This window comes from Sus scrofa, chromosome 8, assembly GCF_054392235.1.
Source record: "Sus scrofa isolate SSC_HxYL_T2T_F1_AM1 chromosome 8, Sscrofa_HxYL_maternal_Yorkshire_Landrace_v2.0, whole genome shotgun sequence".
In the NCBI taxonomy this organism is placed as follows: domain Eukaryota; kingdom Metazoa; phylum Chordata; class Mammalia; order Artiodactyla; family Suidae; genus Sus; species Sus scrofa.
This window is the reverse complement of record NC_139390.1, coordinates 62,191,328-62,216,523: the sequence shown is the minus strand read 5'-3', so window position 1 is coordinate 62,216,523 and position 25,196 is coordinate 62,191,328. Positions and strand designations below refer to the sequence as shown.

The 25,196-nt window shown below is 49.2% G+C and overlaps 2 protein-coding genes across 30 annotated transcripts in view; one reads left to right on the top strand and one right to left on the bottom strand.

Annotated features, from left to right (window-relative positions):
• Positions 1-4,936: 4,936 nt before the first annotated feature.
• Positions 4,937-25,196, top strand: part of HOPX (HOP homeobox) — a 42,610-nt gene continuing 22,350 nt past the window's right edge. For 2 of the 6 annotated variants that reach the window (XM_005666686.4, XM_084970876.1), the window contains exon 1: positions 21,944-21,980. Coding sequence is in view for 1 of the 6 variants with exons in the window: in XM_084970875.1 (XP_084827001.1) it covers positions 5,013-5,044 (32 nt within the window). In the remaining 5 variants the exon portion in view is untranslated. 6 annotated transcript variants of the gene reach the window in all.
• The window catches only part of LOC146400813 (uncharacterized), a 58,708-nt gene continuing 42,468 nt past the window's right edge, over positions 8,957-25,196 (bottom strand). Inside the window, exons 1-7 of one of the 24 annotated variants that reach the window (XR_014812597.1) lie at positions 21,798-21,906; positions 19,688-19,832; positions 18,812-19,033; positions 14,912-15,868; positions 13,195-13,320; positions 11,091-11,244; positions 8,957-9,864 (exon numbers count right to left, since the gene is read on the bottom strand). Coding sequence is in view for 3 of the 24 variants with exons in the window: in XM_084972337.1 (XP_084828463.1) it covers positions 9,782-9,864; positions 11,091-11,238; positions 13,195-13,320; positions 14,912-14,935 (381 nt within the window). In the remaining 21 variants the exon portion in view is untranslated. Of the gene's footprint in view, positions 15,869-18,811; positions 19,157-19,687; positions 19,833-21,680; positions 21,907-25,196 lie in introns of those variants that run through there. The other 23 variants (XR_014812595.1, XR_014812594.1, XR_014812590.1 and 20 more) reach the window with 23 other exon arrangements.

Below are 25,196 nucleotides of genomic sequence, written 5' to 3'. Positions count from 1 at the left end.
TGTGGGGATTGTTCCAGCAGCCCTAGGAAATGGGCACTGGGGGTTCCAGGCTGCTGGTCATACCAGCTGGTGCCTTCTCTGTGTGAGTTCCTCAAGCTATATCTGAGATGTGCCCTCTTCTATGTATGTGCTATACTTCAACTAAAAGTAAAAAAAAGAAAAGGAAAAAAAAACATCAGGCATCACCGTTCCTTAATGGGGCTACAGCTGTGCCGTTCGGGGCTGCTGGGGAACTTGCCAAGCTCCCTATGTGGCGCCTCTGGTGTGCTCACCCACGCCAACGGAGGTCCCTGGAAAGGGCTTTTACTGGTCTCCATGGGGCTGCTTCAGAGTTCTAGTCTCTCCTCAGAATTCATCCCACACGAGCCTCTCCTCTATCACACAGGCAGATGACCCTGCTTCCAACTGGTCAGGGAGGAAGACGCCTGAGGGCAAGTCTGGAGGGCCCCTTCTGCCCTCCCACACCTCCTGCTCACACCTTCCCTTCCAGGGAAATGGAGAGCTTCCCTCCATCCCCCAAGGACCAGCCTGTTTCTCTGGACCATACCTTTTCCAGCCTCTAAAACAATTTCACTCTTTTGCAAGGTTCTCATATTTATAAATAAATCCATGCTCCCTTTGGTTAGATAGAAAGATCTCACCAATCCCTGTTACCTCATGTCCTGGAGCTTCTGAAATGTTTTCCTAGCAAGGTGGGCTCTGGTCCCTTCTGGGTACCCTCCACCCTCTGTGGCTCCTCCATACCATGCCTCACGGGGGCATTCACATCACGTAATCATAGGTGCATGTCGTGTATCACTTCCCGAGCACAGCAGGGTCATGGATTGACCCTGTCCCCCACCCCTTTCAGGCATTCTGTTCTGTGTCCCCTGGGAAGGGGTGACACAAAAGAATGTGGATAACAGGAGAGGCTGATTTTTGGCTGGGAGCTTCAAAATCCCAGGCCTCAGAGCAAACACAGTGAACTAGGAAAAATATAAAAAAGCCAGGCTACTCCTCCTGGCTGGATAATGATGAGTGAGGCCACTTGGCCAGGACGGGACAGTGTAGAGATGGCTCCATCCCCTAGCCCCCAGGGTGTGGATGGCAGGCATGCAGCTGAGACCTGAGCTGGGGGCTGGAAAAAGCAGCCTTGCCTAAGATCATGCCCCTTCCCTGAGATATCCGGTGACAAGGCTTCTCCCCTGAGGAAGGACAAAGGTCCCGGCCTCCTGCCTCAGCTTAGGGTAACTCTGAGGGGCCACCCAGTGTCAGAGCCTCCTGAGGGGTGGGTGCGGGCCTCTGCTGCAACCTCGCCCAGCGCAGTCACCCTCGGCCTGAGCACAGCTGCTGTTCCCCAAAGGCACCCCCACACTGACCGCTGGCACTCAAACATTCATCCACCTGAAAATGTTGCCCCAGCAGGTCCTGCCACCTGCTGAGAAAGTGGGTGGGGGAAGGCACCAGAGAGAAGAGAAATGATGGTGTAGCTCCCATCAGCTGAGCAGCCCCGCGTCAGACTCAGCATTTCCCACAGGCCTGAGCTTGGGCCACAAAAAGACACGGTCACTGAGCTGCTCACCAGGTCCCAGACACAGCACCAAAGATGCTGGACCTGAGGAGGCCTCAGGGTTGGGACAAACCTGGACCCACAGCTGACAACCAGACGGGAATGACGGCCTCTCAGAGGTGCTGCCCCGATGGACAGCAGTACCGAGAGCACCACTGCCACCTCCCTAGAGTCTCCATACCACACCCCCTTCAAATAGTTCAAGGAAATCAGCCTGGGCGAGCAGAAGTCCAGTGCACATAGGCTGTGAAATCCTGGTCCTCAAGCCTCATGCAGCCTCCAAGCCAATACTCAAAACAATTGGGGAAAATATTCAGTACATAGGAAGACAAAAAGGACTACTATTTTTTTGTCTTTTTAGGGCCACACCTGTGGCATATGGAGGTTCCCAGATTAGGGGTCGAATAGAAGCTGTAGCTGTTGGCCTACACCACAGCCAAAAGCAACACAGAGTCTCAGCCACATCTTCGACCTACACCACAGCTCACGGCAATGCCAGATCCTTAACCCGCTGAGTGAGGCCAGGGATCGAACCCATGTCCTCATGGTTCCTAGTTGGATTTGTTTCCATTGTGCCACGACAGGAACTCCAAGACTACTATTTTTAATCTGAAGAGTCCATACAGATGGACAAGCCAATGCATAGACCCCAAACTGGGGGGAGGAACCCCTATGTCACCAGCAGGAGCTACCTTGATCAGCTCTCCACTGTCTTTGAAGCATGTCCTATCTCTTTCCCACCACGAGGAAAGTGAGGCCCAGGAGAGGCCGGGCATCACTCAGAGGTGGAGTCAGGATTCAAACCCAGAGCCTGACTCTGTAGCCATGCTCCTGACCAGTACATTATGTATGTGAACATATACACACATGTGTATCTGCAGCTAACATTTTTATGAGGACAATTATTAACAATAAAGATGCCAATGAGACAATATTGCCTGAAAGGTGACCCCCACAAAACATGTGTGCACGGTGATCTGTGGTTTTCTATAGACAGTAACATGCATCTCTGAAGAGGCTGTAATTGTGTGACGGGACTTGTCAAAGTGCAACCATGAGCCGAGGGTTGAACTCATTCACACTCGGTTCAGGTGCCCAGGCTGGACCACCCCCATCTCATTCTGACACCACCATCCTGGCTTATGATGCCGGCTGTCACTGTCAGTGTCCCCGTTTGCCTCCCCAAACAGCGTGCTGAATTCGAGAGGAAACTGAGGATCAGAGGGGTGAAGTATCCTGGCCAAGGCTGCAGAGCTGGGAAGACGCCAAGCATGGACCCGAACCTGAGGTTCTCCAGATTTGACCCTAGTTTTTCTGACTTCCATTATAGCTGCTATCTCTACTCCATCATTCTATGTCTTTCTCTATCTGGGAGCTGAAGGGTATTTTTAAAATATACTTTTTTATTTTGGAAAAGGTTGAGACCTATGGAAAAGTTGCAAAGACAGTCCAGAGGGTTCTGTATGTTCTTCGCCAGTCTGCCCTAATGTTAACATCTTTCATAACCTTGGTACAATTGTCAAAATTAAGCAATTACTATTGCTATTACTATTAACCAAAGTCCAGACTTTATTCAGATTTCACTGGCTTTCTCATGCGTTTTCTGTCCCAGGATCCAACCCAAGATACATTCAGTTGAAACTCATTTTTCTTCAATACACTAAAACCATCAAAACCCGCTCTTTAATTCCACTGGAAAACATTGCACAATTCTGGCTGAGGTTTTCCAAGCCTGCTCAAATAACTGTTTTTTCAATGACCATCCTTAGGAATATACCCTGTAGTCAGCTTTTTTGAGTACAAAGAACAGAGACTCCCTAAAGCAGCCTAAGGAAGGCCAAGGAGCAGGTCCCTGGGAATCAAAGAATCAAGGCAGGAACCGGGAGGGCTGTTGGGAGCCAACGAGATTTTCAAGTTTGTCTCAGAGTTTCTCTCTCTCTCCTACGCTTACCTCCGCACCTCTCTCTTCTCCTGACCTAGTTCCCCTGCTTACTTGTTCATACTGGCCTCCCTGGCTCATGATCCGTGTAGATGCGCACATGCCACCAGCTGCAAGTTCACACCACTTCAATCCCAGCTGGTACCTTCCAGGTCATATGGGGGTTAGCCAATGGACAGTTGTAAAACATGGGTCTATTTTCCATCCCAATAAACCTTGGAATATATCTTGTATATTTATATATATGCAATTTGTATTAAATATACACAAGTTTTTGTTATTGTGGTAGAAAAATCCATTTTACTGTGATGCAAATTATCACTGATGTTTGACAACAGCAGTATCAGAATCCACTCATATGAAATTATAGGAAGGAGATCATCACAGTTGAATTTTTAACTGAGGGAGAACTAGAAGAGAATAAAATCTCTAGGCATTATTAAACACAGGGTTGCAGAGATTCTGTCTCAAAGGACTTTGGACAAACTGTATGGGCTTCAAACATTTCCCAGAAGTTCAGCTAAAGTTTCCTAGAAAAGAAAGTACACAGCTAATCCAAATCTGCTAATTAAGCTAACAGAACATGTTGGCTCTTTTTGGTTTTCTCCTTTGGGAGACAAAAAAAATAACCCTGCATATAAATTGGTGGTTCCTTAAACAGACAGATTAAAGCTTATCCCAGTTCTTCAGGGATTTCCAGCCTCAGAAAACCAGCGGGCGAGTGCTCCCTTGAATGCATACACAGCTCGTTACCCGTTAATACTTTCCACACCCTCCCCCCAAATATTTACCCAACTCGTTTCACGTGCCATGTACAGGGAAGCCTCGTGAAACAGCAGGGAATGGTAAGTAGCCAAAGTTTTGGGGTAGAACATGCCACCTCAAGACTTTGGCATACTGGTTATTTCTACCTAAAGGCACTTGAAAAGCAGGTGCAAGAGGGAGCCTGTGACCTCCCCTTCTCTTCCTGAAAACAGGAGGAGGAGTTCCTGGGGAAAGCTGCCCTCCTTGTACCACAAGGCAAAGGCCATTTGTGTCACCACACAGGGGCCAAGGCTGAGGGCAACACAGATATTACTCCAGAGGAGGTCCCACAGGGTCTGGTGTCACCACTGCGGTGGCTCTGCTCAGCACTAGGCCACAGGCTCCGTCCCTGGCCCAGGAATTTCCACATGCCACAGGTGCCCACAAGAAGCAAAACCTCTTAAATTCCTTTACTCTCTTCACATATTTTTGTTGCTTTTAAGCACTAGACCAGACATTTCTTTGGGTCTTCATTTTCCTATGAGGACACTCAGGGGTTTTATTATAATAAAATGTTTATGCTTTTCTCCTGTTAATCTGTTAAGACAGTTCCAGGTGCAAACCTAAGTGGGCAGGGGGCCAATTTTGCCTTCCTTACAGTAGTGAGGAAAACAGGATGTTAGCTGTGTAGCGTGCTTTGAGAGGTACTGAATGAGAGAGGGCTCAGGAGCGCTAGTGACAGCGGCACAATCCTGAGCAAAGGGTCACAGAAGGCTCGCAATGAAGCTGATATCTGAGCAAAGGCTGAACAGGTAAGGAAGGAAGCTTTGCAGATTTGGGGGGAAGAAGCAAATGGAAAAGCTCTGCTGATGGACGTTGGCTGGAAGTTTCGAACACTAAGGACCGGGGCTGGGAGTAAGGGAGGCGAGTTGTACAAACACAGGGTCCAATCCTGTCCCAAATTTTTACATTTTATGTATCATGGATTTTCTACATTCATTTTCATGTGAAACTAAAATATTATTTATCTTGATGACTGAGTTTGGGGCATCTCAGGGCTAGTGTCTCATGAGATTCACTCTAAGGCCCTGGCGTGGTCGGAAGGCTGAGGGGTGACAGAGGAGAGAGGAGGAAATGACGTCAGACAGAAAGTTCCCGGGAGTTTGGCTTCACTCTGAGAGGATGGGAAGTCACTGGAAGGCTGTATTGATCATCTATTGCTGCCATAACAAATGACCACACGTTGATAAGCAACAGAAAAATGTACCTTACAGTTCTCTGCTCAGAAGTCAGACATGGGTCTCAGCAGGCTACAGTCAAGCCCTGGGCAGAGCAGCATTTTTCACTGGAAGCTCCAGGGGAGAATCTTTTTCTTGCTCGTTCGTTTTGTTGGCAGAACTCAGTTCTGTGCAGGTGCAGGACCGAGGCTCCTTCCTCCATTTTCAAAGCCAGCGGGGCAGGGTCAAGCCATTGTTACAGCAAATCTCTGCCCCACTCTCCTGCCTCCTTCTTCCACATTTAAGGAGGCCACCTGTGATTAGATTGGGCCCACCTGGGATCCAGGAGCCCCTCCCACCCCAAGGTCCACACCCTAAGCCATCCTCTCAAGTCCTTTTGCCGAGGCAGGTAACACAGTCAGAATTTCCAGGGCTTAGGACTCGGGCATCATTGGGGAACCATGCCCCGGCCCCAGGGAGGCTGTGAGCAGTGGTTGCTAGCTGCTCTGTTGAAAGTAGTAGTGGGGGTGGGGATTGGGGCGGGGAGGCCAAGACAAGAGGCTGAAGCAATAATGGGAGTAGGGGGGAGGATGCTGGTGGCTGGGGAGGAGGAGGGGGGGCTTGCAGGAGGAAGTTGAGTTTCGATAAGAGATGGTGGGTTTTATGGGTCAACTTGGTCAGGCTGCAGTCCCCAGTTATTCAGTCAACACTAGTCTGGGTGTTGCTGGGAAGATATCCTGCAGATGTGGTTCAGCAGATAGTGGAGAGTGTGTAATTAGATGTCATATTTATAAAATGCATGTAGGAATATGATAAGGAATAAAGCATGATGTTAACTCCATAGTTGAAGTCTCTAATCAGAAACTCTGGTAAGGGAGCCCATCCTAGATTCAGGGAGGGCCTGATGCAACCAGCTGAAAGCCTGTGTGCAGGACCGAGAGTCCGCAATGAAGGAGCTGCACCTGTGGCCGGTGGCTTGGCTCCTGCCCGCAGATTCCAGACTCCCCTGGGCAGCCCTGCCCCAGCAGAGCTGACTCCTGGCTCCAAGTCTCCTCCTGGTTCTGCTTCTCTTACTGAACCACATATAGACATGGTTACTGAAGACCTTCCATGACCTCAGTGGCTGCAGATCCCGGACATGTTTTGAATGTGGAGCCGACATGATAGGCTGGTAGGCTGGGAGTGGGATGTGAGGAGAGGGGACACAAGGGTGACCCCAACACTTTCACCCTGAGCAGCTAGAAAGCAGCTCACTCGTCTCCTTTAAGGTAGGAGTTTCTCTACCACGAAAGCCACCCGAGGAGTGCACTCAGGTGACATGAAGGAAGAGGCCCCATTGCCCCCCCACCCCAAGAAGCCCTTTCAAGGGAGGGAGTCCCAGGCAGGAGGTGGGCAGACTCCAGCCCAAGTGGAAAAGGGGGAGAGCCCCCCCAGCCAGTGCTCCCTGCCACTCACTGCACCCAGAGCAGAGGAGCTGTCTTCTCACTGTTATGAGCCCACCTCCCCGCTGTGACCCCCTCCCCCGCTGGTCCACCTTCTGTGGGGCTGGCTGAGCTCTGAGCCAAAAGCAAGCAAAGAGAGTGAATAGAGACTCAGAGTAATGGCTGCTCTGCGGCTCCTTCTTCCCCGATAAGGAGCAAGGTGTGCTTGGAAGTAGAAAGGGACCTGGGTTTCTGCTTCTGCTGTTTGAAAAACCTTCCTGGAGCCAGAAATGAACAAGAGAAACAAGGAAGGCGAGCATTTGGTTGTCACTTGTATGGCTCTGATCAGCTCGGTCTCTGGGCCCCGGGCCCCTCTCCAGGCCACTGAGTGAAACAGAAGAAATGAAAGGGGCTTTTCCGAGGTGCCAGGGCAGTGTGGTTCCAGCCCACACATGGAGGCCCTGTCCCTTTTATCTTCCAGAATGCACAAGTGGGGCCCATAGACCTCCCGTCCTGCTCAGGCAAACCTCACCTGCACCCCAGCTCTTCACACTCAGCCACTTTGGGCACAGCCTGGTGCTCCTGTTTCTAACGTAGTTGCTGCCCATGTAAATGTTCTAGGGGCTCAGGGTAAATCAATCCATAGAGCATCTTCAGGCGGCATCAGCCACATGCTGTGCTTCCTGAGCTCCCACGGTCCAGACCAGGAGGCACTTGGCTCACCCAGCTAGCGTCCAGGGCCCGCTGCCTCCACCTGTGATGGCCATTTAGCAAGAAGCCACCAGATCCAGGCATTTGCTCTTCCTTCACAAGCCTTGCACTCAAGTTCAGGGGATTCCGCAGGGCCTTTGCCTTCTCTGCCGAGGTAAAGCTGGATGAGGTCCCTATCGCCTCAGGCCTACGCTGCAGAGAGTGAAGTGAGGTGTTTGCCTTGCCTCCTTCTGCCCTTGACCTCTACAGGAGGGAGAACGGCCCAAGGAGGCTGGTTTGGAACAGAAACAGGCACCATCTGAGATTTTTGTGAGGATCAGGCCACTTCAGCCCAAGGCTTTTGGAAGCCGCCCAGGCTCTACAGACAAGGTCCACAGAAATCCTGGCTGAAAGCCCACTTAGATTGGCAGGCATGATGCTGAAATGGCCTCTGAAGTCCCGGGGTGGGGAATGAGCCAGACAAGGATGGGAAAGGGAGTCTCCCTGGGGAAAAAAGACGAATTCTTGGCCCAGAGGAAAGGCTCAAGAGGGTGAGAAATGGCAGGTCGCAAAGTAAAAGACACTGGTGATATGAGGACCTGTGGGGTTTCCTGCCTCTATCGTCCAGGGCCTGAGACATGGCTGGACACACTCTGTGCCAAGGGCAGCCCTGGGGAAGGGCCCCTGGGTGTCCCTGATGGCCCATCTCAGTGCAGGGCTGAAGGACACGCAGAGCGTGGGAGCAGAGGGAAACAGGCTTCTCTACGGTATGTCCGGACAAAATCTGTGTTACTTTCTGTTAGTGATGCTTCTTCTCTGATGATCCTGTGGCACGCACTCTAGCAAGGACGGAGCTGGCCATGCCTGTCCTACATCTCAGCTCTTCTCAGTAGTGCTTGGCAGGGGACGATATGGGTGGAAAATGTGACGGCAGAAGGCGCTGGAAACATGCAGAAGGGAGCGCTGCTGGGTGGGGGGGTAGGTGGGGGTGGGGGTGAAAATAAGGCTCATGTGACTGACCGGAGACTTGCCAGGGTCCAGGCGCTATTCTGAGAGTTGTGTATGTTAGCTCATCTCATCCACAGTACAATCTAGGAGGCAGGACAATTGTTGTCCCCATTTTAATGGCTGAGGAAGTGGAGGCACAGAGGAGGTAGGTAATTTGCTCAAGGGCACACAGGTAAAGCCAGGTTTTGAATGCAGACCACCTAGCTATGGGATCTTCCATTAAGTGGGTAGGGCACATGCCCCTAGCCTATCTCCAACAGAAAATGGGTGAGACCCAGGCTAGACCACAAAGATACAGCACCACAGCTGAGAACGTCAAAATGCTTTTGGCCCCTGTATCAGTACGGATGCTTTCGCTGCGAGAAACAGAATACCTAACCACAACTAATTAACCATAAGGACATTTATTCTCTCACATAGCAATAAGTCTGTATTCAGTCCAACTTTAAAAGACAGGATCAATGCCATCTTCAAGGATCCAAACAGTTTCCATCCCTTGGCTCTGCCTTCCTGGGCATCCAAGCCATGCCCCCTCCTACTAACAAGATGTCTGCAGCAGTTCCAGACCCCACATGTCAACAGGCTTATACCCTGTGAAGCAGGCGTGCCCCGTAGGAGCCTCAGCAGATATTGGAGGTCGATTGGACGGAGCCAGGTCTCTCATCTGTGCCCTGTGCTGTGCGGGGTCTGAGCTGTAATTACAATCAGGGCTCTGTTGAAGGATGAGCTGCTCCAGCAAGTCAGAGGAGGTGGGATGAGGGCCATTGTGCCCCTGATTCAACCACCTACTTACTGTTTTTAGGTTTCACTTTTCTTTATCTCTAAGGTGTAGAGCACGAAGGACGAATCAAGGTCATGACCAGGCAGATTGCTAAATCGTCACGGATTCCACAGCAGCTCCCAGCAGGTTTCTGACCTGAGCCTGGGCTCAAGGTCTATGCAGTTCGAAACACCCACTTCCAATGCTGCCGCACGATTCTCTGAAGAGACTGTGCCAGCAGTAAAACTACCTGTCTCAGTGTCCCCAGGATGTCCTGGGCCGTGGCAGCCTAGAGTCCTCAGTTTTAGTCCTATCTGGCCTCCTCTCACCTACAGAGACTCTGTATCTGTTTCTCTCTCTCTTTCATTCTTCAATCTCAGATCTTTCTGCTCACTTAAGAGAGTGGAACCATGAGGTAGAGACGAATTGGGTCATTTCCTCTGAATACCATTTTCATAAAATACTAGAAGGAAGTTCCTTGTGGCCACCAGAGAGAAGTGCTGCTGCATCCAGCACCAGAGTGACAGGGACCGTGCCTGTTAAGAGTTCAGTGTGGCTTAGACATGGGGGAGGCACGTGTCTCTCCCATGTAGGAGCCCTGACCCAGCAGCTCAGGTGGCCCGAGGCCTCCACAGCTGGGTGTGGCAGGGCATGGTCCTCTGACCTCACAGGGCTGTCACACAAATTAAATAAGTCATCGGTACAGTGCCCAGTACATCATAAACCCCCTTGTGTGATGATGAGAGTAACAACAACTCACATCAATCGAGCTTTACCTGTGTGTCAGGCCCTGGTCAGGGCCCTTGTGTACTGTTGTTTAAGCCTCACAACATTTCTGAGAGGACGGTCATTATCCTCGTTTCACAGATGGGGACACTGGGGGATTAGTGTCTTAATAGGATTGTCTCTTTAGTTAGGGCAGAGCTGTGACTCAAAGCCAGCTCGTCTGATTTCTGAGTCTAAGAGCCTAACCACCAGCCGTACCCCCACCTTCCCCCATCCTCTTCTCCAGCCCTCTGGCTGTAAGATGTCACAGTGTACCTGGGGAGGTAGAGTGTGAATGAACACAAGCCAATTCCTCATGTACTGCAGAGGGCAAAATGCTGGGCAAGCAGCATGATCAGATGAGGAAGAGGTGCCCTTCCCGGGAGTGAGCAGCTGCAGGGCTAAGGGCTTATGATGGATGCACAGAGTGAGAGGACAGGGCCAGGGTGTCAGGCCTGGGGATGGAGTGCATAAGGGCTCGGAGGTGGAGGAGGAATAGCGTGGTTAAGGCATAACAAGGACAAATCCAGGCTAAGTTGTCGGATCCTGACAGAGGAGCCCTGAGGCACACGTTTGGGAATGAAGATTGGCATTCGGTTGAGAAGAAGCTTGAATGGTTCTAGAAAGCTGGACTGTATTCAGCAGACACTGGATAGTCATTGTAGTTGGGGTTGGGGTGGGGGGTTGGACAGTGATGTCACGAAATGGAAGTTTCTTAGGAATTAGGCGATGGTAGTGGGAGGGGTGACTTTGAAACATGGAGCCTGGGAGACTCGCTAAGGGCTCTTGGAATGATCTGGACATGAGATCATGAGAACTTGAGACGGAGTGTTAACATAAGGCATGAATGCAAGGGAATGGGTGTGAGGGCATCACTAGAGCACAGCTGAGGGCCCTGGTGACTGGAGCTGAGAGCCAGGGGATGGGAGGCATTGGGGCTGACACCAGGTTTAAGCCTGGGTGATGGGAGAACACTGGGAGAAGCAGGAGCTCTGACCTGGAAGCAGATGGGCGCTCTGTTTTCCTCCACACTCTGCATCCACTGGGCGTCTTCGTGCGCTCAACATCCGCCAGAGGTACCTGCACCAGCTGGTGGCCTTCTCTTTCTCCTCTGCTGCAAAGCACCACTTCCTCCACAGAAGGACCTAGGGCTCAGGGGACAGTATGGATTTAGGGGCAGCAAGATGGGAATTCCAACCTACTGTGTCTGTTGGCACCAGCACGTAACCATGGACATGTTCCTTCATTTCTCAGAGATTCAATTCCCTTTACACGAGGGTGATGATACCTACCTGATGGGGAATCTGGGGGCTCAGTAACACGAAGCACTTAGCCCTGTGCCTGACACGGTGTAGATGCTCAATAATAATAGCTGATGCACTGAGTATACACCAGCACTGCTCTCCCTGCTTACATACATTCACTCACTCATGCCTCAGAACAGCCCCGAGAGCCTCCAACTCGGACATGAAGAAACAAGGCACAGAGAAGACACAGGACTCACCAAGGTCACAGTGACAGTGTGAGGCTGAACCAGGGCTTGTACCCAAGCAGTCTAGCTTCAGATTCTGTACCCCCATCACTGCCCTGCCCTTAGATTAATAAGCAGAGCTACTGTTTGCACTAAAAAGAGGCCAGGGGGATGTTAAAATACAAAACCAGATGGTTAGAGAGCATGGGAGAATGGCCACAGGTCACAGCTCAGAGCTGGATCCCAGAGCAGGTGCAGGAGGGGGTGTCCCAGGGAGGGAGGAATTAAGTGGCTACGGTAGACCCACAGGAGGCTCAGGGCAGTGGCTTTAAACAATTCTTACTGAGAGATAGTGAGATAGGGGTTCACCAGCAAAACAGCAGCAGTGTATATTCAGGACTATCTCAAGTATATTAAACTCTGTGTATATGTCTGCATGCTTGTGCATGTGTGCACCGAAAATATCACAAGGGGAGCTCCCGTCATGGCACAGCGGAAACGAATCCAACTAGGAACCATGAGGTTGCAGGTTCGATCCCTGGCCTCACTCAGTGGGTTAAGGATCTGGCGTTGCCGTGAGCTGTGGTATAGGTTGCAGACATGGCTCAGATCCCACGTTGCTGTGGCTGTGGCATAGGCCAGTGGTTACAGCTCTGATTAGACCCCTAGGCTGGGAACCTCCATGTGCCGCAGGTATGGCCCTAAAGAGACAAAAAAAAAAAAAATAAGAAAGACAAATATCATATGCTATCACTTACATGAGGAATCTAATAAAAAATGACAAAAAAAAGACCTTATTTACAAAACAGAAACAGACTTAAAGATTTCAAAATCAAACTTAGGTTACCAAAGGGGAAATGTGTCAGGGGACGGATAAATCCGGAGTTTGAGATGGACATACACACACACTATAGGACAGAGAGACGTAGAAAGGACCTACTGTACAGCACAGGGAAATCTGCTCAATGCTTTGATAACCTACATGAGAAAAGAATCTGAAAAAGAATGGAAATACGTAAAACCGATTTACTTTGCTGCACACCTGAAACTAACTCATACTGTAAGTCAACCATACTCCAATAAAAAATTTTTACATGAATACATAAAGAAGCTGAGCACTAAATTTGGCTCTGAGATTCCCAGCAGCCACGTGAAATGAGAAAGAGGATGAATGTCCTAGTGGTGATTATTAAAACAGACTAAATGCTTAGATCCCTATGCTTAGAATTTAGGTGTACAGGACACAAAGATGGTGTTCCGCTATGAGAAGAAGAAGCCTCACTTTATGTTCCTACTTATAAAGAATTCCACATCCTGTGCTCTTCCACGTGAGTGTCATACAACAAAAGCAAAGCAAACCTTGCAAGATACACTTGTGTCCAGTAAAAAGCCAGTCACAGCTTTAAAGTAAATGACTAAAGAAAAAAGCAAGGGAAAGATATGGTTGGTATCTAAGAGAGGAGAACATGATTTGGGTTGGCTTTTTGCTTAGGCACCTGCCTAAGAGGAACGCGCTGGTCCGAGTGGTGTCTAAGGGGAACACGCTGGTCGAGTGGTGCCTTGAATTATACCTTAAACAAGATAATGGCCATGGAGTTCTTTCCACTCAACAATAGGACCAGCCAATTACCTGTACTTCTTCCCCACCAGAGAAATAGCTGAGAACTTTGCAAATACTAGAGGGCATTCCATTGCTTGCGAGACTTGCTGGCAAGGCAGCCTCTGAGATGCCTGGGATTCTTTCCTGCAGCACCTGCTGTGAATTAAGGATAAAGGTTTCTATTACCGTTTATCGGCCTAAGACCAGGCCAAAGTGTTTTGGGGGGCTTGTTTCTCATAGAGTCTATGATCAAAAAGATTAGTTTTCTTCGACTAGAAGGAACTCTGTCCATATCTTTTGCATTATTATCACGTGACCTGAATTTCCCAGATCTCCGCACCCAGTGAGCACCAAAGACATTGCATCGGCTGCCCATCTGCTAACTCGGGGCTTCGCATTCCAAAGGTTCCCCGTATGATTCCTGGGACTTGCCAGGGGGTGTTTCAGCAACACTAATACTGCACCTGCTCCTGGGGGACCTGCTAGGCTTCCTCCTTTTCTGCTGGGCATCTGCTAACTCCTGCCTTTCCTGCTTCCCTCCCGGAGCTGCAGAGAAAAAGGGAACGTGGGGTGTTTGGCTTCTGGGAAAAGAAGAGAGGGTCGTGGTCATGGGACTCTGTCAGGCCACAGTTTTGGTCCATGGCTGGCAGACACCTGGGTCCACACCTGGTCTGCTCTGTCACCTTGTGCAGGTCACCTTGGTGCTTTTGGCCTCAATTTCCTTGACTAAATTTGGCACGAATTTTCACATCTTACCAAGACATAGTGGGAACCATTAAAATGATTAGATGAAATTTTGAAAACATCAAGCGCAACTAAATGCTAGGTCAGGAAAGCCAAAGGCTTGTGGCTTCCCTAATGAGATGGTGGGATGTGCCTGGCCTTTTTTCTTTTCACTTTAAGCATCCAAAGGAAATAAAATGTGAAATGTCTGTGTAACATTGAGAGAGAACAATCTTGAATCCCCAAAGTCCACAAATGGCTCTTTAAGCCTCCTGAAATGAATGAGGTAGCTGCATAGGTGAGACTCAGGTTAGGAAGAGGAGGAAGTCCTGAAAAACCCCATGACTGTGAAGTCACATGACCAGGGACCTTAGGAGGGAAGAAAACTTGGGAGGGAATGAAGCCATGACCAACATTTGATCTTTACATTTTAACAAAAAGGACATTTCATCCTAAAATACTGGCATTAACAGCCTTAATGAAAACCTGTAACTAAATTTATTTATTTTAAAAGATTTTAATTGTTTCCATTATAGCTGATTTACAATGTTCTGTCCATTTCTGCTGTACAGCAAAGTGACCCAGTCACACATCTATATGTATTTCTTTTCTCACATTATCTTCCATCATGTTTCATCACAACCCTTAACTACATTTAAAGAAGGGGTTTAGAAGCGACGAGAGAGTGGCAAAGGACCATGGAAAGGAGAAGGCAGATTAATACTCGAAAGTTTCAGGAGTCCCCATTGTGGCTCGGCAGTAACGAACCTGACTGGTAACCAGGAGGACATGGGTTCGATCCCTGGCCTTGCTCAGTGGGTTAGGGATCTGGCGTTGCCGTGAGCTGTGGTGTAGTCACAGACACTGCTTGGATCCTGCATTGCTGTGGCTGTGGCTGTGGAGCTGGCTGGCAACTGCAGTTCCACTTCGACCCCTACTGGGAACTTCCATATGCTGCACATATGGCCCTAAAAAAATTAAGGAAAATAAACAAAAATTAAAAAAAAATATTCGAAAGTTTTACCTGAGATTGGGCCCCCTTTTTCATTCACACTCAGAAACTTTATCAAAAGAAGCTCCTTCTTTCAAAAGAAGATCCTTTCAACCCATATTATGGGTTGAATTGTGTCCCCTAAGTTCACGTGTTGAAGTCCTTGCTGAAGTTTCCATCGTTTGAAGATTCTCTTTTCAGTCAGAACCTGGCCCTGATTCAAATGCTTCTTCCTTCATTTATGACGGGGGAGGGAGGGTAGCCTTGTGAAGCTGGTCACACTTTGAATAACCTCCAGCGCTCGGCAGCTTCCCAACAACAGCCCCCTCCTGTCATCGGCCCTGACAGAGCTCTGTCAGTTAAAGGAGGACCATTTCCCCTGGTCATTTCCTTCTGTTCAGAAAAAGGCTGGATCCCCTTCGTCACCTTCATGTTCCAAATACTCCCGGTCAGCCTGCAGCTTGTGTTCTGCAGTGCCTTTGATCAAGGACTTCTTCAATCGGGGCCTCTGAATAAGCAGTGCCCCCGCCTCTCTTTTGTTCCCCGAGTTCTTGCTCGAAGTTTCTGGTCTCCAAGACAGCCCTGCCTTCACTGCCAGGGACGAAGATGCTTGTGAGTCCATCCTGGGCTGCCAATGCCTTGCAAGGGAGTCCTTTGAAAACAGGGACTTCTTTTCCTTTTTCAGCACGGAAACAATACTGACAGGAAAACAAACGGTCCCTCAGAGCACGGCACAGAGTTAAGAATCTCTGCAGACACTGGCTGAAGGCAGCAAAGGAGTGGAAAAGAAAACCTTTATCAGCCCTTATCTGTGACTCCCAGGTGGTAGCCATTGAAAGTGACTTCGGCAAGCAGGCATAAGCTTCTGCCACTCACACTTAACCAGAGCATCACAGAGCTGGGAGCCCAGTCAACCCTGTGCCTTGGCAAAGCTGGCAAGGCTCTCTGGAGTCTGCTCCAGCATCTTCGAGTGCTGTTCTCACACCTACCCTTGGAAAAGAAAAAAACATGTGGAGAAAGGAAACAGCTACTTCTTGGAACAGAGGCAGAAAGACACTATTATTATTTTGCGGGGGAGGGGAGAGTGGCGAGCCTGCAGCATATGGAAGTTCCTAGGCCAGGGATTGAACCCACACCACAGCAGCGACTCGAGCTGCTGTAGCGACAACACTGGATCCTTAACCCATGGTCACAAGAGTGGCACAGAGAACTCCAGAAAGACATTATTTATGTCATCCAATCCTCTTTTCTTCCTGAACAGTCTTGGATGGATACCAACCCTAGTCCTCAAAGACCGTATAAGGTTGTTATAATTATCATTATCCTCTTTTCACATATGGGGAATTAAGGTTTAAAGAGGCTCAATAAACGGCTATGAAGTGAGACAACGAGGACAGGGTGATCGAAAATCCCCATCTGGGGGTTCCTGTTGTGACTCAAGCAGTAACAACCCTGATGAGTATCCATGAGGACACAGGTTCAATCCCTGGCCTCGCTCAGTGGGTTAAGGATCTGGCATGGCCATGAGCAGAGGTGTAGATCACAGATGAGGCTCGGATCTGGTGTTGCTGTGGCTGTGGTGTAGGCCGGCAGCTACAGTTCCAATTCAACACCTAGCCTGGGAACTTCCATATGCCACTGGTGCAGCCCTAAAAAGCAACGAACCAACCAACCAACCAAGCAAAAAACCTCTTATCCCTCCCTTCAGCTGATCCACATTTTTTTTTTTTTTTTTTGGTCTTTTTAGGGCTGCATCGGAGGCATATGGAAGTTCCTAGGCTGGGGTCGAATCAGAGCTGTAGCTGCCTGCCGGTCTACACCACAGTCACAGCAATGCAGGATACCAGCTGCGACTGTGACCTTACACAGCAGCTCACAGCAACATTGGATCCTTAACCCAGTAAGCGAGGTCAGGGACTGAACCTGTGTTCTCATGGACGCTAGCCAGGTTAGTTACCACGGAGGCAAAACGGGAACTCCTGATCCACAATTTTAGCCCAAATTATTTTCAGCCCTTTCTTTCCCCACTGTATCAAGCCTGCAATTTGCTTTGTTTTGTCTTTACACTCATGTTCCTTAGCTCAGTCCTCCTGGCTTCTCCCTCTCTGTCCCCAGGGGAACTCATTCAGCGAAGCCCCCGTCCTGGGCCACCGGGCTCAGGGCTGGGGGCCATGGCCGGGAGGTGTGGCACCTGCAGAGGTCAGGGCCCTGACTGGGCTGGATGCCCAGTCAAGCAAGCTTTTAGCAAAGGCTTTTATTTTTTGTTTAACTCGAGTTTCCCACCCTCTGCTTTCTAAAAGCACCCATCCCCGCAATTTCAGGTGTGGGTGTGGGACTCTGTTTCCTCGCCCTGCGGGGCAGGGGATTAGACCTGGTGGGACGTCCCAACCTCTGCGTCCTCCCCATTGTCCGAGGAGAAGCTCCGCGTCCAACCTCCTGAGAAGGTCGCCTTGCCACCTCTCCTGCAGCTCCTGGGGCAGCAGGACGTCCTGGGGCCAACGTGAAGCCGGGCATTAGCGCCTCCTGCCCCCTCCTTCCATGCTCCCTGTCACCAAGGGCCAGAGCTCCTCTGACCGTGAAGGGATTCCAGAGGAAAACAGGACTCACGCCTTCCCCTCACTGTTCCTCTGGATGAAACTGAAGGGAAGGGGAAGGAAGGGCACCCAGCTCGGGGCGGGGGCATGGCTTGAAGGCTGCAGCATCCTCGCCCCAGCTGGCAGCGGACTCAGGGCTCCAGCAGAACAGCGGCCAGGTTAGGTGAGATGATGGAATCCACACTTAGAATGAAACACCGCAGTTCACCGACGGGATGACCCAGTCGTCTCCGGGTCCTGAGCAAACTACAAAGAATGTGGAGTGGGACTGGGTCAGAACCTCCAGTACTGCTTCGCCAGGGGACTCCAGGAAGCCTCCGCCATGCGCGTGCCAGAAACACCTCCAGCCCAGGCCGCCAGCATCCTCTTCTGGTCCAGTTCTCTGCTGTCTGCTGATCCTTTTCTATGTTCCACGCTGTTCCCCCTAACCCTGCAGCCAGGCTGGGCCAGGAGGGCCCTCTGGGAGTCGGAACTTCCACACCTTCTGCAGAGACGTCTTGGGCAGAACTGTCAGCAAGGATGCTTCTCTATTCTGTGACCCCATTTGCTTCCTGAACAAGTCAGACCTGGGCCCTTGGGAAGTTTGCAGCCTTCACATTTTTCTTTAATGCCTTTGGTGGTTTTCTGTTGGCAAGGAATGACTTTTCTCTCTCTGCACCATTGCTGGATTCCACCTGGTCACCATTCCAAAGGTGTCCCCCTGCAGTTCGGTGACATCCAGCTTTGGGCAGGAGGACAGTAGCTGCCCCACTGCCCAGCTGTCACTGCCTTCTCTGTGGCACCACCAAACACCTCTCTTTGCTGAGTCACTTGGGGGCTTTAGGTTTACTCTGTGCCCACGTGTGGGCTCTGTAAAGAAGACTAAGGAAAATCTCACATCCTGCTCTAAGTTTTAGCAGTAGCTGCATTTATCGATCATATACTGCATTGTAGGCATTATGCTGAGATAATTTCCCTATACTACCTCTAGTCCTCACAGCAAACCTGTGAGAGAAGCATCATTATTCCCACTTTACAGCTGAGGAAACTGAGTCTGAGAGCAGTTACCTAACTTTCCCTGGACCACACAGCGGGTAAGTGGCAGCAGTGGGGCTTGAATCCACGTCTGCAGGATTCAGAAGCCCACACACCTCCCTCTCTACCATTCTTCCAGTCACTCAGCAAAAACTTATTTTTATCAACTCCCAGACATTGTTCTTTCCTTGTGGAGTGTGTGCCATCTAGCTCACCCCATCCTTTGTCCTAGTTCCCTGGATCTGTGACAATGGAGAAGAGAATTCCCCAAGCCACTGCAAGGAAAAGGGCTAGAAGAGCAAAGAGAAGAAAAATAATTACCTACCTGCAGGTGTTCTGTGAGAAGTTACTCTATCAACCACACAGTTCTAGTTCACACATCCCAGGGAGTAGCTGGAGCTCTCAGGCAGACAGATGAAAGCATGTGGAATTATGTTATCCTCCGAAATATAATAGACAGGAAGGGGAGCAGGAAAATGAACCTTGAACCCCCATAGCCTGTTTTGCAATCCTTTTATATTTAGTTGCAGAAGTGCACGTGATGATTCTAAGAAATCAACAGCATCATCAATCCCACTTGATGTAGGAGACAAGGAGAGGTCCATACGCTATGTGCTATTCCTTGGATATGTAGAAAATCAGTGCTCATATGAACACCGAGGATCTAAACCTATAAAAAAAAATCACTGTGACCAGCTACTTCCCTTATTTGTGGGTTGTTAAAATAGCTTTAACCTTGCTGAGAGCCAAAGCAAGCTTTTCACATTAAAGAAAAAAAAGCACACGGAAATTGAAAACTGACATTGTGAAACCCAATTTTCGTGACCTGGACTGGTGCCCAAATACTAAAGTAGTTTAGGTTATTATGGGGCTTTTTGTTGTTGTTATTCTTTTTAGGGCCACACCTGCAGCATATGGAAGTTCCCAGGCTAGGGGTCGAATTGGAGCTGTAGCCACCGCCGGCCTACACCACAGCCACAGCAACGCCGGATCCTTAACCCGCTGAGCGAGACCAGGGATTGAACCTGAGTCCTCATGGATATGAGTCAGGTTTATTACTGCTGAGCCATGAAGGGAACTCTGAGGTTATCATATTTTAAAGGATTTCTGTTGGGGGCACTTTCCCACTACCTCACTCTTAACTGAATCTTGATTTTGCTGAGACATCAAGGAAGTTGGTCTGAGGAAGGTGGATCCTTACCTTGGGTCTGTGCAATGAACCTTGATCAGTCTGGTTCATTTCCTCTTTGCAGATTATGGATTTAGCCAATGTGGTGGTCGTTTGATCCACTTCTCGGCAAGGGGACATAACTTGAAGTCTGCTAATGGCTTCTGGGTAGATTTTCCTAAAAAAGAGAGACACGAAGGAGAAAGCTCACATCCCCTCCTGCCTGTCTTTGAATGCTCTTCGTTAAGGACCCGATGTACTGAGCTACTGCTGCAACAGTATCTACCATGAAGGGAGGCAACACTGTCACTGTGAGGGCAAAAAAATGAAAGCTAAAAAAAAAGGCTGGGTTCTTGGTGACCTCATTGCACCACTGGACAACCTGAAACCACATACCTGCAGAGTTCTTAATTGATATAAAACTGCTCTATGGTTTCAGCCACTTTTAGTTTCATCTCCATGATATGTGGATAAAGAGAAACAGCTTGAAGTTAGTGTGTTATACAAGAGCCAAAGAAATGTGTCTGAAGCAAGCTGACACTCTGCTGATGTCAGACTGTCTGGCTGTTGGGTGCACAGCCGTCAAAGGAATTTAGAAACTGAGCAAATAGCACATATTTATTGAGCAAGCACCTGCTACATGCCACACCACTGGGTACTCGGCTTACAATAGTGGACAAGTCAGCAAGGTTGTTCAGGTCATGGAAGACAGATGATAAACAAACAAGAAGAGGTGAAAATGTTCTTGGGCAACTTTCACAATATGGCTTCAAATCAGTCCTGAGTATAAACCCAGACTCTGGAACCAAGTAAATCTGGATTCAGATGCTAACTTGACCATTTGCTATGACCTTGGGGAAAGTCATTTCATCTTTCTGAGTATCAGTTTCCCCATCTAATGATAAAAAACTAAATTCATAGAGTTATGTGGATTAAATAAGCAGACAAACTCTCTGTAAAGTTTTACATGGATCTTGGCACTAGATTCTAGATGATGATCATCTTTGCCATTGTCATAATAATTTGTGCCAGGCACTGTGGGGGTCAGAGATGAACAAGACAGAGACCGTGCCTTCAGGAAAGCTGGGCAGCAAGAATCCAGAGTTGGCTACAGAACAGTCCAGAGTTAGGCAATGAATTAGGCAGAAACAAAGGAATTCCACTGGTTACCAGGGCTGGGGGGAGGGCCCCCATCTCTACTTTTCTCCCACACAAGTTTTCTAGCCATTATCCCTTTCCCAAGAGGGAAAAGAATATTCTGCATGACTGCTGCTCTTTCACACAGAGCCGCTGTTCCCAAGAGAATCAAGTGAGCCTTTGCTTTGTCCAGTGAAGTGAAAGATACAGGATGTGTGTATCTGGGTGAGACTCAGCGGTCTGCGCTGTGTCCCAGCAAACACACACAGATACTCCCATAAATGACCTCACCAAACTCCACCTCCCCCTTCATCCTCTCCAACTGAGCCCATTTACTGTGGTTAGTGTTCTGCCTTTGACTGCTAACTACTGCATTGAGCTGTAAAATGCAGATAAACACCCACACGCATGCCCTCACTGCGGGAACATTTCCTCTGAGGGTCACACAAACCCCTGCACAGCCCCTGGGGATGCATCTTCCCACAGCCTGGCTCACTCACCGGCTTTTCATCTGAGCTCTTGTGGGGATCCTGCAACTCTCAAATGGGAATTCCATGAACAAGGGAGGGGGAGGCAACCGGGATGAGAGTCCAGATGCAGAGAAATGAAAATAACTTTCCAAGGGGACCTAGAATTGTTATCATCCCAGCCCGAACCTCCCTCAGATCTGTTACTTGTACATTCTGCGCCTGAAGAAAAGCAACTTTTTCAATGATTGGGCCGTTGTCCAGGTTCTTAGCTTGGCATCCAGCCCACAAAGCTGCAAAACCGACCTCATCAAATCTATGCTTTGAAATGAGGCAACGTCAAACTAGAAGCCCATTCAAAATAAGGAGCCTGGTGCAAGGGTCCAGGGTCCTGCCCTTCTTCCTACTTCTCCCAGCCGCACCTCTCTCATCAGATCTTGGTGGAAAGTCTTCCTTGGCTCAGAAGGAGATCAGGGACAAGAAGGCAGTGCCCAGAAACTTCTCTGAGACTCTCAGAAGTTGCCGCCTGAATACCAAACCTGAATAACCAGGAGAGATGGAACGTCCCAGGGTTCTCCTCCTGCCCACGCTGCAGGTTTTTCAGGTCTCTGCTTGAGCGTGCTCTCACAGGCGTAAATAAACGTGCTCTCCACAGCTATTTAAGCAGGGTGGCATCAGCCAGCTCAGCTTCCAAATCCTGGGCTTGCGTTTGCCACTTCCACGTAAGTAACTTGCGGAGGTTTGCCTGTCGTTGAGAGTAGTGAATCTGTGTGGGGACTGTGAAGTGCTGTCGTTACCACGTTTGCTGTTCTGATGGGGAAGGTCCAGGTGAAATAGAGAAAGTGGAGAGCTGGCCCCAAGCAGGGAGTCAGAGAACACTGAGGGATGTGAGACACCAGACGCTTGCAGACTTGAACCTGCGTGGGGGTGGGGTCGAGGCGGATTTGGAGCCCGTGGGGAGTTCGTGTTTGCCTTTTGGCCAGCAGGTGAGATGTCTTTCTTGCTCTCTCCTAGCTCTGAAACCAGCATTTATATGACTCTGCCGGATGCATATGAATTTCTATTATTTAGAAGCTGATATTGCTATTCTACACCTTAGTCTAAAATCAGACATAGTATCATTTAAAAATATTTTTTGACCCAAAAGGAGTCAAAACTCCCAAAAGGGGAAGTGTCTCTGGATTGAGTGAGGGTGGCTCTACTGTGAATTTGCAGCGCTGTTTGTTGTTACTTCTGGTTCTCATAATGCTGATCAGTGATAACAATGAAAACATTGATCTGGTTTAAGAGGAAAAGGAATCCTGTGTTCTGGGGTTTTGAGGAAAGGTAGGTTTGTGGTATTTGAGTACCTGATATCCAGGTAAATTGTTAAGTAAAATGGAATAAGAATCATTGAACTAAAAGGCACAACACACCACATAGCTTAGGTGAGAAGGTCTTAAAGAGAAGAGGAATGCAAAAAATTCTTAGGGGTAGCACTGCTGCTGGACAGGGCCCTGGAGTGGATTTATTTAGTGAGTAGGGTTGAGAATAACCAGAGCTCAGATACCAAAGCAAAGGTGCTGGGAATTCGGAGGGGAGGTGGTGGGGAGCAGATAGGGGAGAGTTTGTAATTAGACGTCATAGTCATAAAATGCATGTGGGAATATGATAAGGAATAAAGCATGATGTTAACTCCATAGTTCCTCCCTTTGGATCAAGAACCTGGTGATTCAGAATCTGGGGAAACCCAGGAACTTTCCCAGGTAGTTCCCCCACCCTCTGCCCCCGGTGCGTATCTTGAAACTCATTTTCTGGACCCCTAGAAGTTCACGACTTTAAATGAAGATTTCTGGTTTAAGCGAATGCATTATTTTTGAACTGGGCTGAAGCTGTGGACAAGGAAGTAGTGAGGATCATTAACATGGCAGGTGCTTCTTGGCCCCCAAACTAAAGCCCAGTTGTAAGGTCGTAAAGGTCCCATTGCCATCAAGCAAATAATGATTAAGGGGCTTCTCTGAGCAAAGGTAAGCTGGGGGCTAGAGGAAGAGAAAAGAAACGAAAGGTGGCTCTTGTGCTTAAAGAGCTTGAAACCTAAAATACAAGGACAGGAGTTCCCGTCCTGGCTCAGTGGTTAACCAATCCGACTAAAAACCATGAGGTTGCAGGTTTCTCAGTGGGTTAAGGACCTGGCGTTGCCGTGAGCTGTGGTGTAGGTCGCAGACGCGGCTCGGATCCCAAGTTGCTGTGGCTCTGGCGTAGGCTCGCGGCTACAGCTCTGCTTCGACCCCTAGCATGGGAACCTCCATATGCCGCGGGAACGGCCCAAGAAATGGGAAAAAAAAAAAAAAAAGACCAAAAATAAAATACAAGGACATAAGTAATAAGAAGCAGGCAAAAAAATAGTATGGACTGTGTACTGGAGGTGTAACATGACAGACAACGTGCATGATGATAGCAACAGAAAGCAGGTCAGCTGGAAAGGGGAGCTGGAGCTGGGCAAGGGGTTATGGGGACCAGGAGGTTCTTGGGGTGAGGAGTCCATTCAGTATCGTGATTGCATAACCGTATCTCATATGTGAAAATTTATCAGACTGTACAACTTAAACAAGTGCAGTATTAGATGCCAATTAGATTCAATAAAGAGCAACACTTTAACAATCTTTCTTTTTTCTGCAATGATTAAAAGCATGTCTAAGAGTCAGCCTATGCACACACTGACAATGACCAATGAGTATACATGGAAAATAATTAATTCAGTAAATAAAGTGTAGCACCAGACCATGGGATGGGGAGGGCCCAGAGATGATTGAACTCAGCAGGTGCACACCTGAGAACTGTTTTTAAAAACAGCAGGGTCTGAGCCCCACCGGCACCAGCTGGACCTCAGCCCCTCGTTGAGCACGGGATGTCTAAGCTCCCTGGGAACCCAAAGCCAGGCCCCTGGCCTGACGCCTGAGAATAGGGAGGCTCAGGGAGAGGAGAGGGTCTGCCCTTGACCACATGAGCCCAACCCCATGTCCGAGGGCCCAGGAAGGACAGCCACCGGACCGCAGAGGACGGGGATACCCCAGAACACCGCTTCTGGGTCCTCCACACCCTGCTTCCACCTCTGGCTAGCATAGGGGGCCCGGCACATTTTGAGCCGATTCTTAGAGCCCAGATGCGCTCCTGGAGGCAGGTGAGAGAAATCAGAGCCTCAGAGGTGCGTTCTTGTAAGGATTGTGCTAACGTGGGAGAAGGGAAGTTTAGAAACCAAAGCTGTCTTTTGTTCCCTACATAATATCCGGTCTAAGTCCCCAGGATTATAATGACTGAAAAGGATCGCGGCGGCCGCACCAGGCCCCTGCGCTGGGGGACGGCCAGGTCGCCCTGTTGGGAGCCTCCGTAGCTCCCAGCACCGGGATGAGCCTATCTGGCTCCACTGGGTCTTTTCATTGTGGTCCCGGGGGCGCCCCGGCAGAGGCACACTGGAGTGCAGTTTGCCTTTGTGGCTTCTGCTCTTCCTGTCTGCCCCTCACCTTGGCACCTGTGACCGAGCAGGGGTGGCACCGGGCTGCCCACGGGCCAGCTGGCCATGTGCCAGGTGGCTCCCATCTCTTCACCAAGCCCCACAATTTCAGGGTCTCGTCCCCTTAGGGCTTTGCTTACCCAGCTCTGGAAAAGTACTTAAAGTTATAATGTTAATAGACAATAATTGTTTAATGAGCTATGCTCCTCCCTGGAATATTAAATAGGTCCTGTAAGATAACATATCTGGGAGCTCTTTGAAATGTTATATAAATATAATTACCATCTGAGGTAATCAGCAGAATCAAAGTTTTAGATAAAATTGATAATCTCTACTGCTCAGGCTCCCAAGCAACTGACTGGGGGAAAATATACCAAGATTAGGAATTTTCAGTAGAAGTTCTCAAGTCACATTCCACAGGGAACTTCCTAGGTGGTGGGCCCTGAAA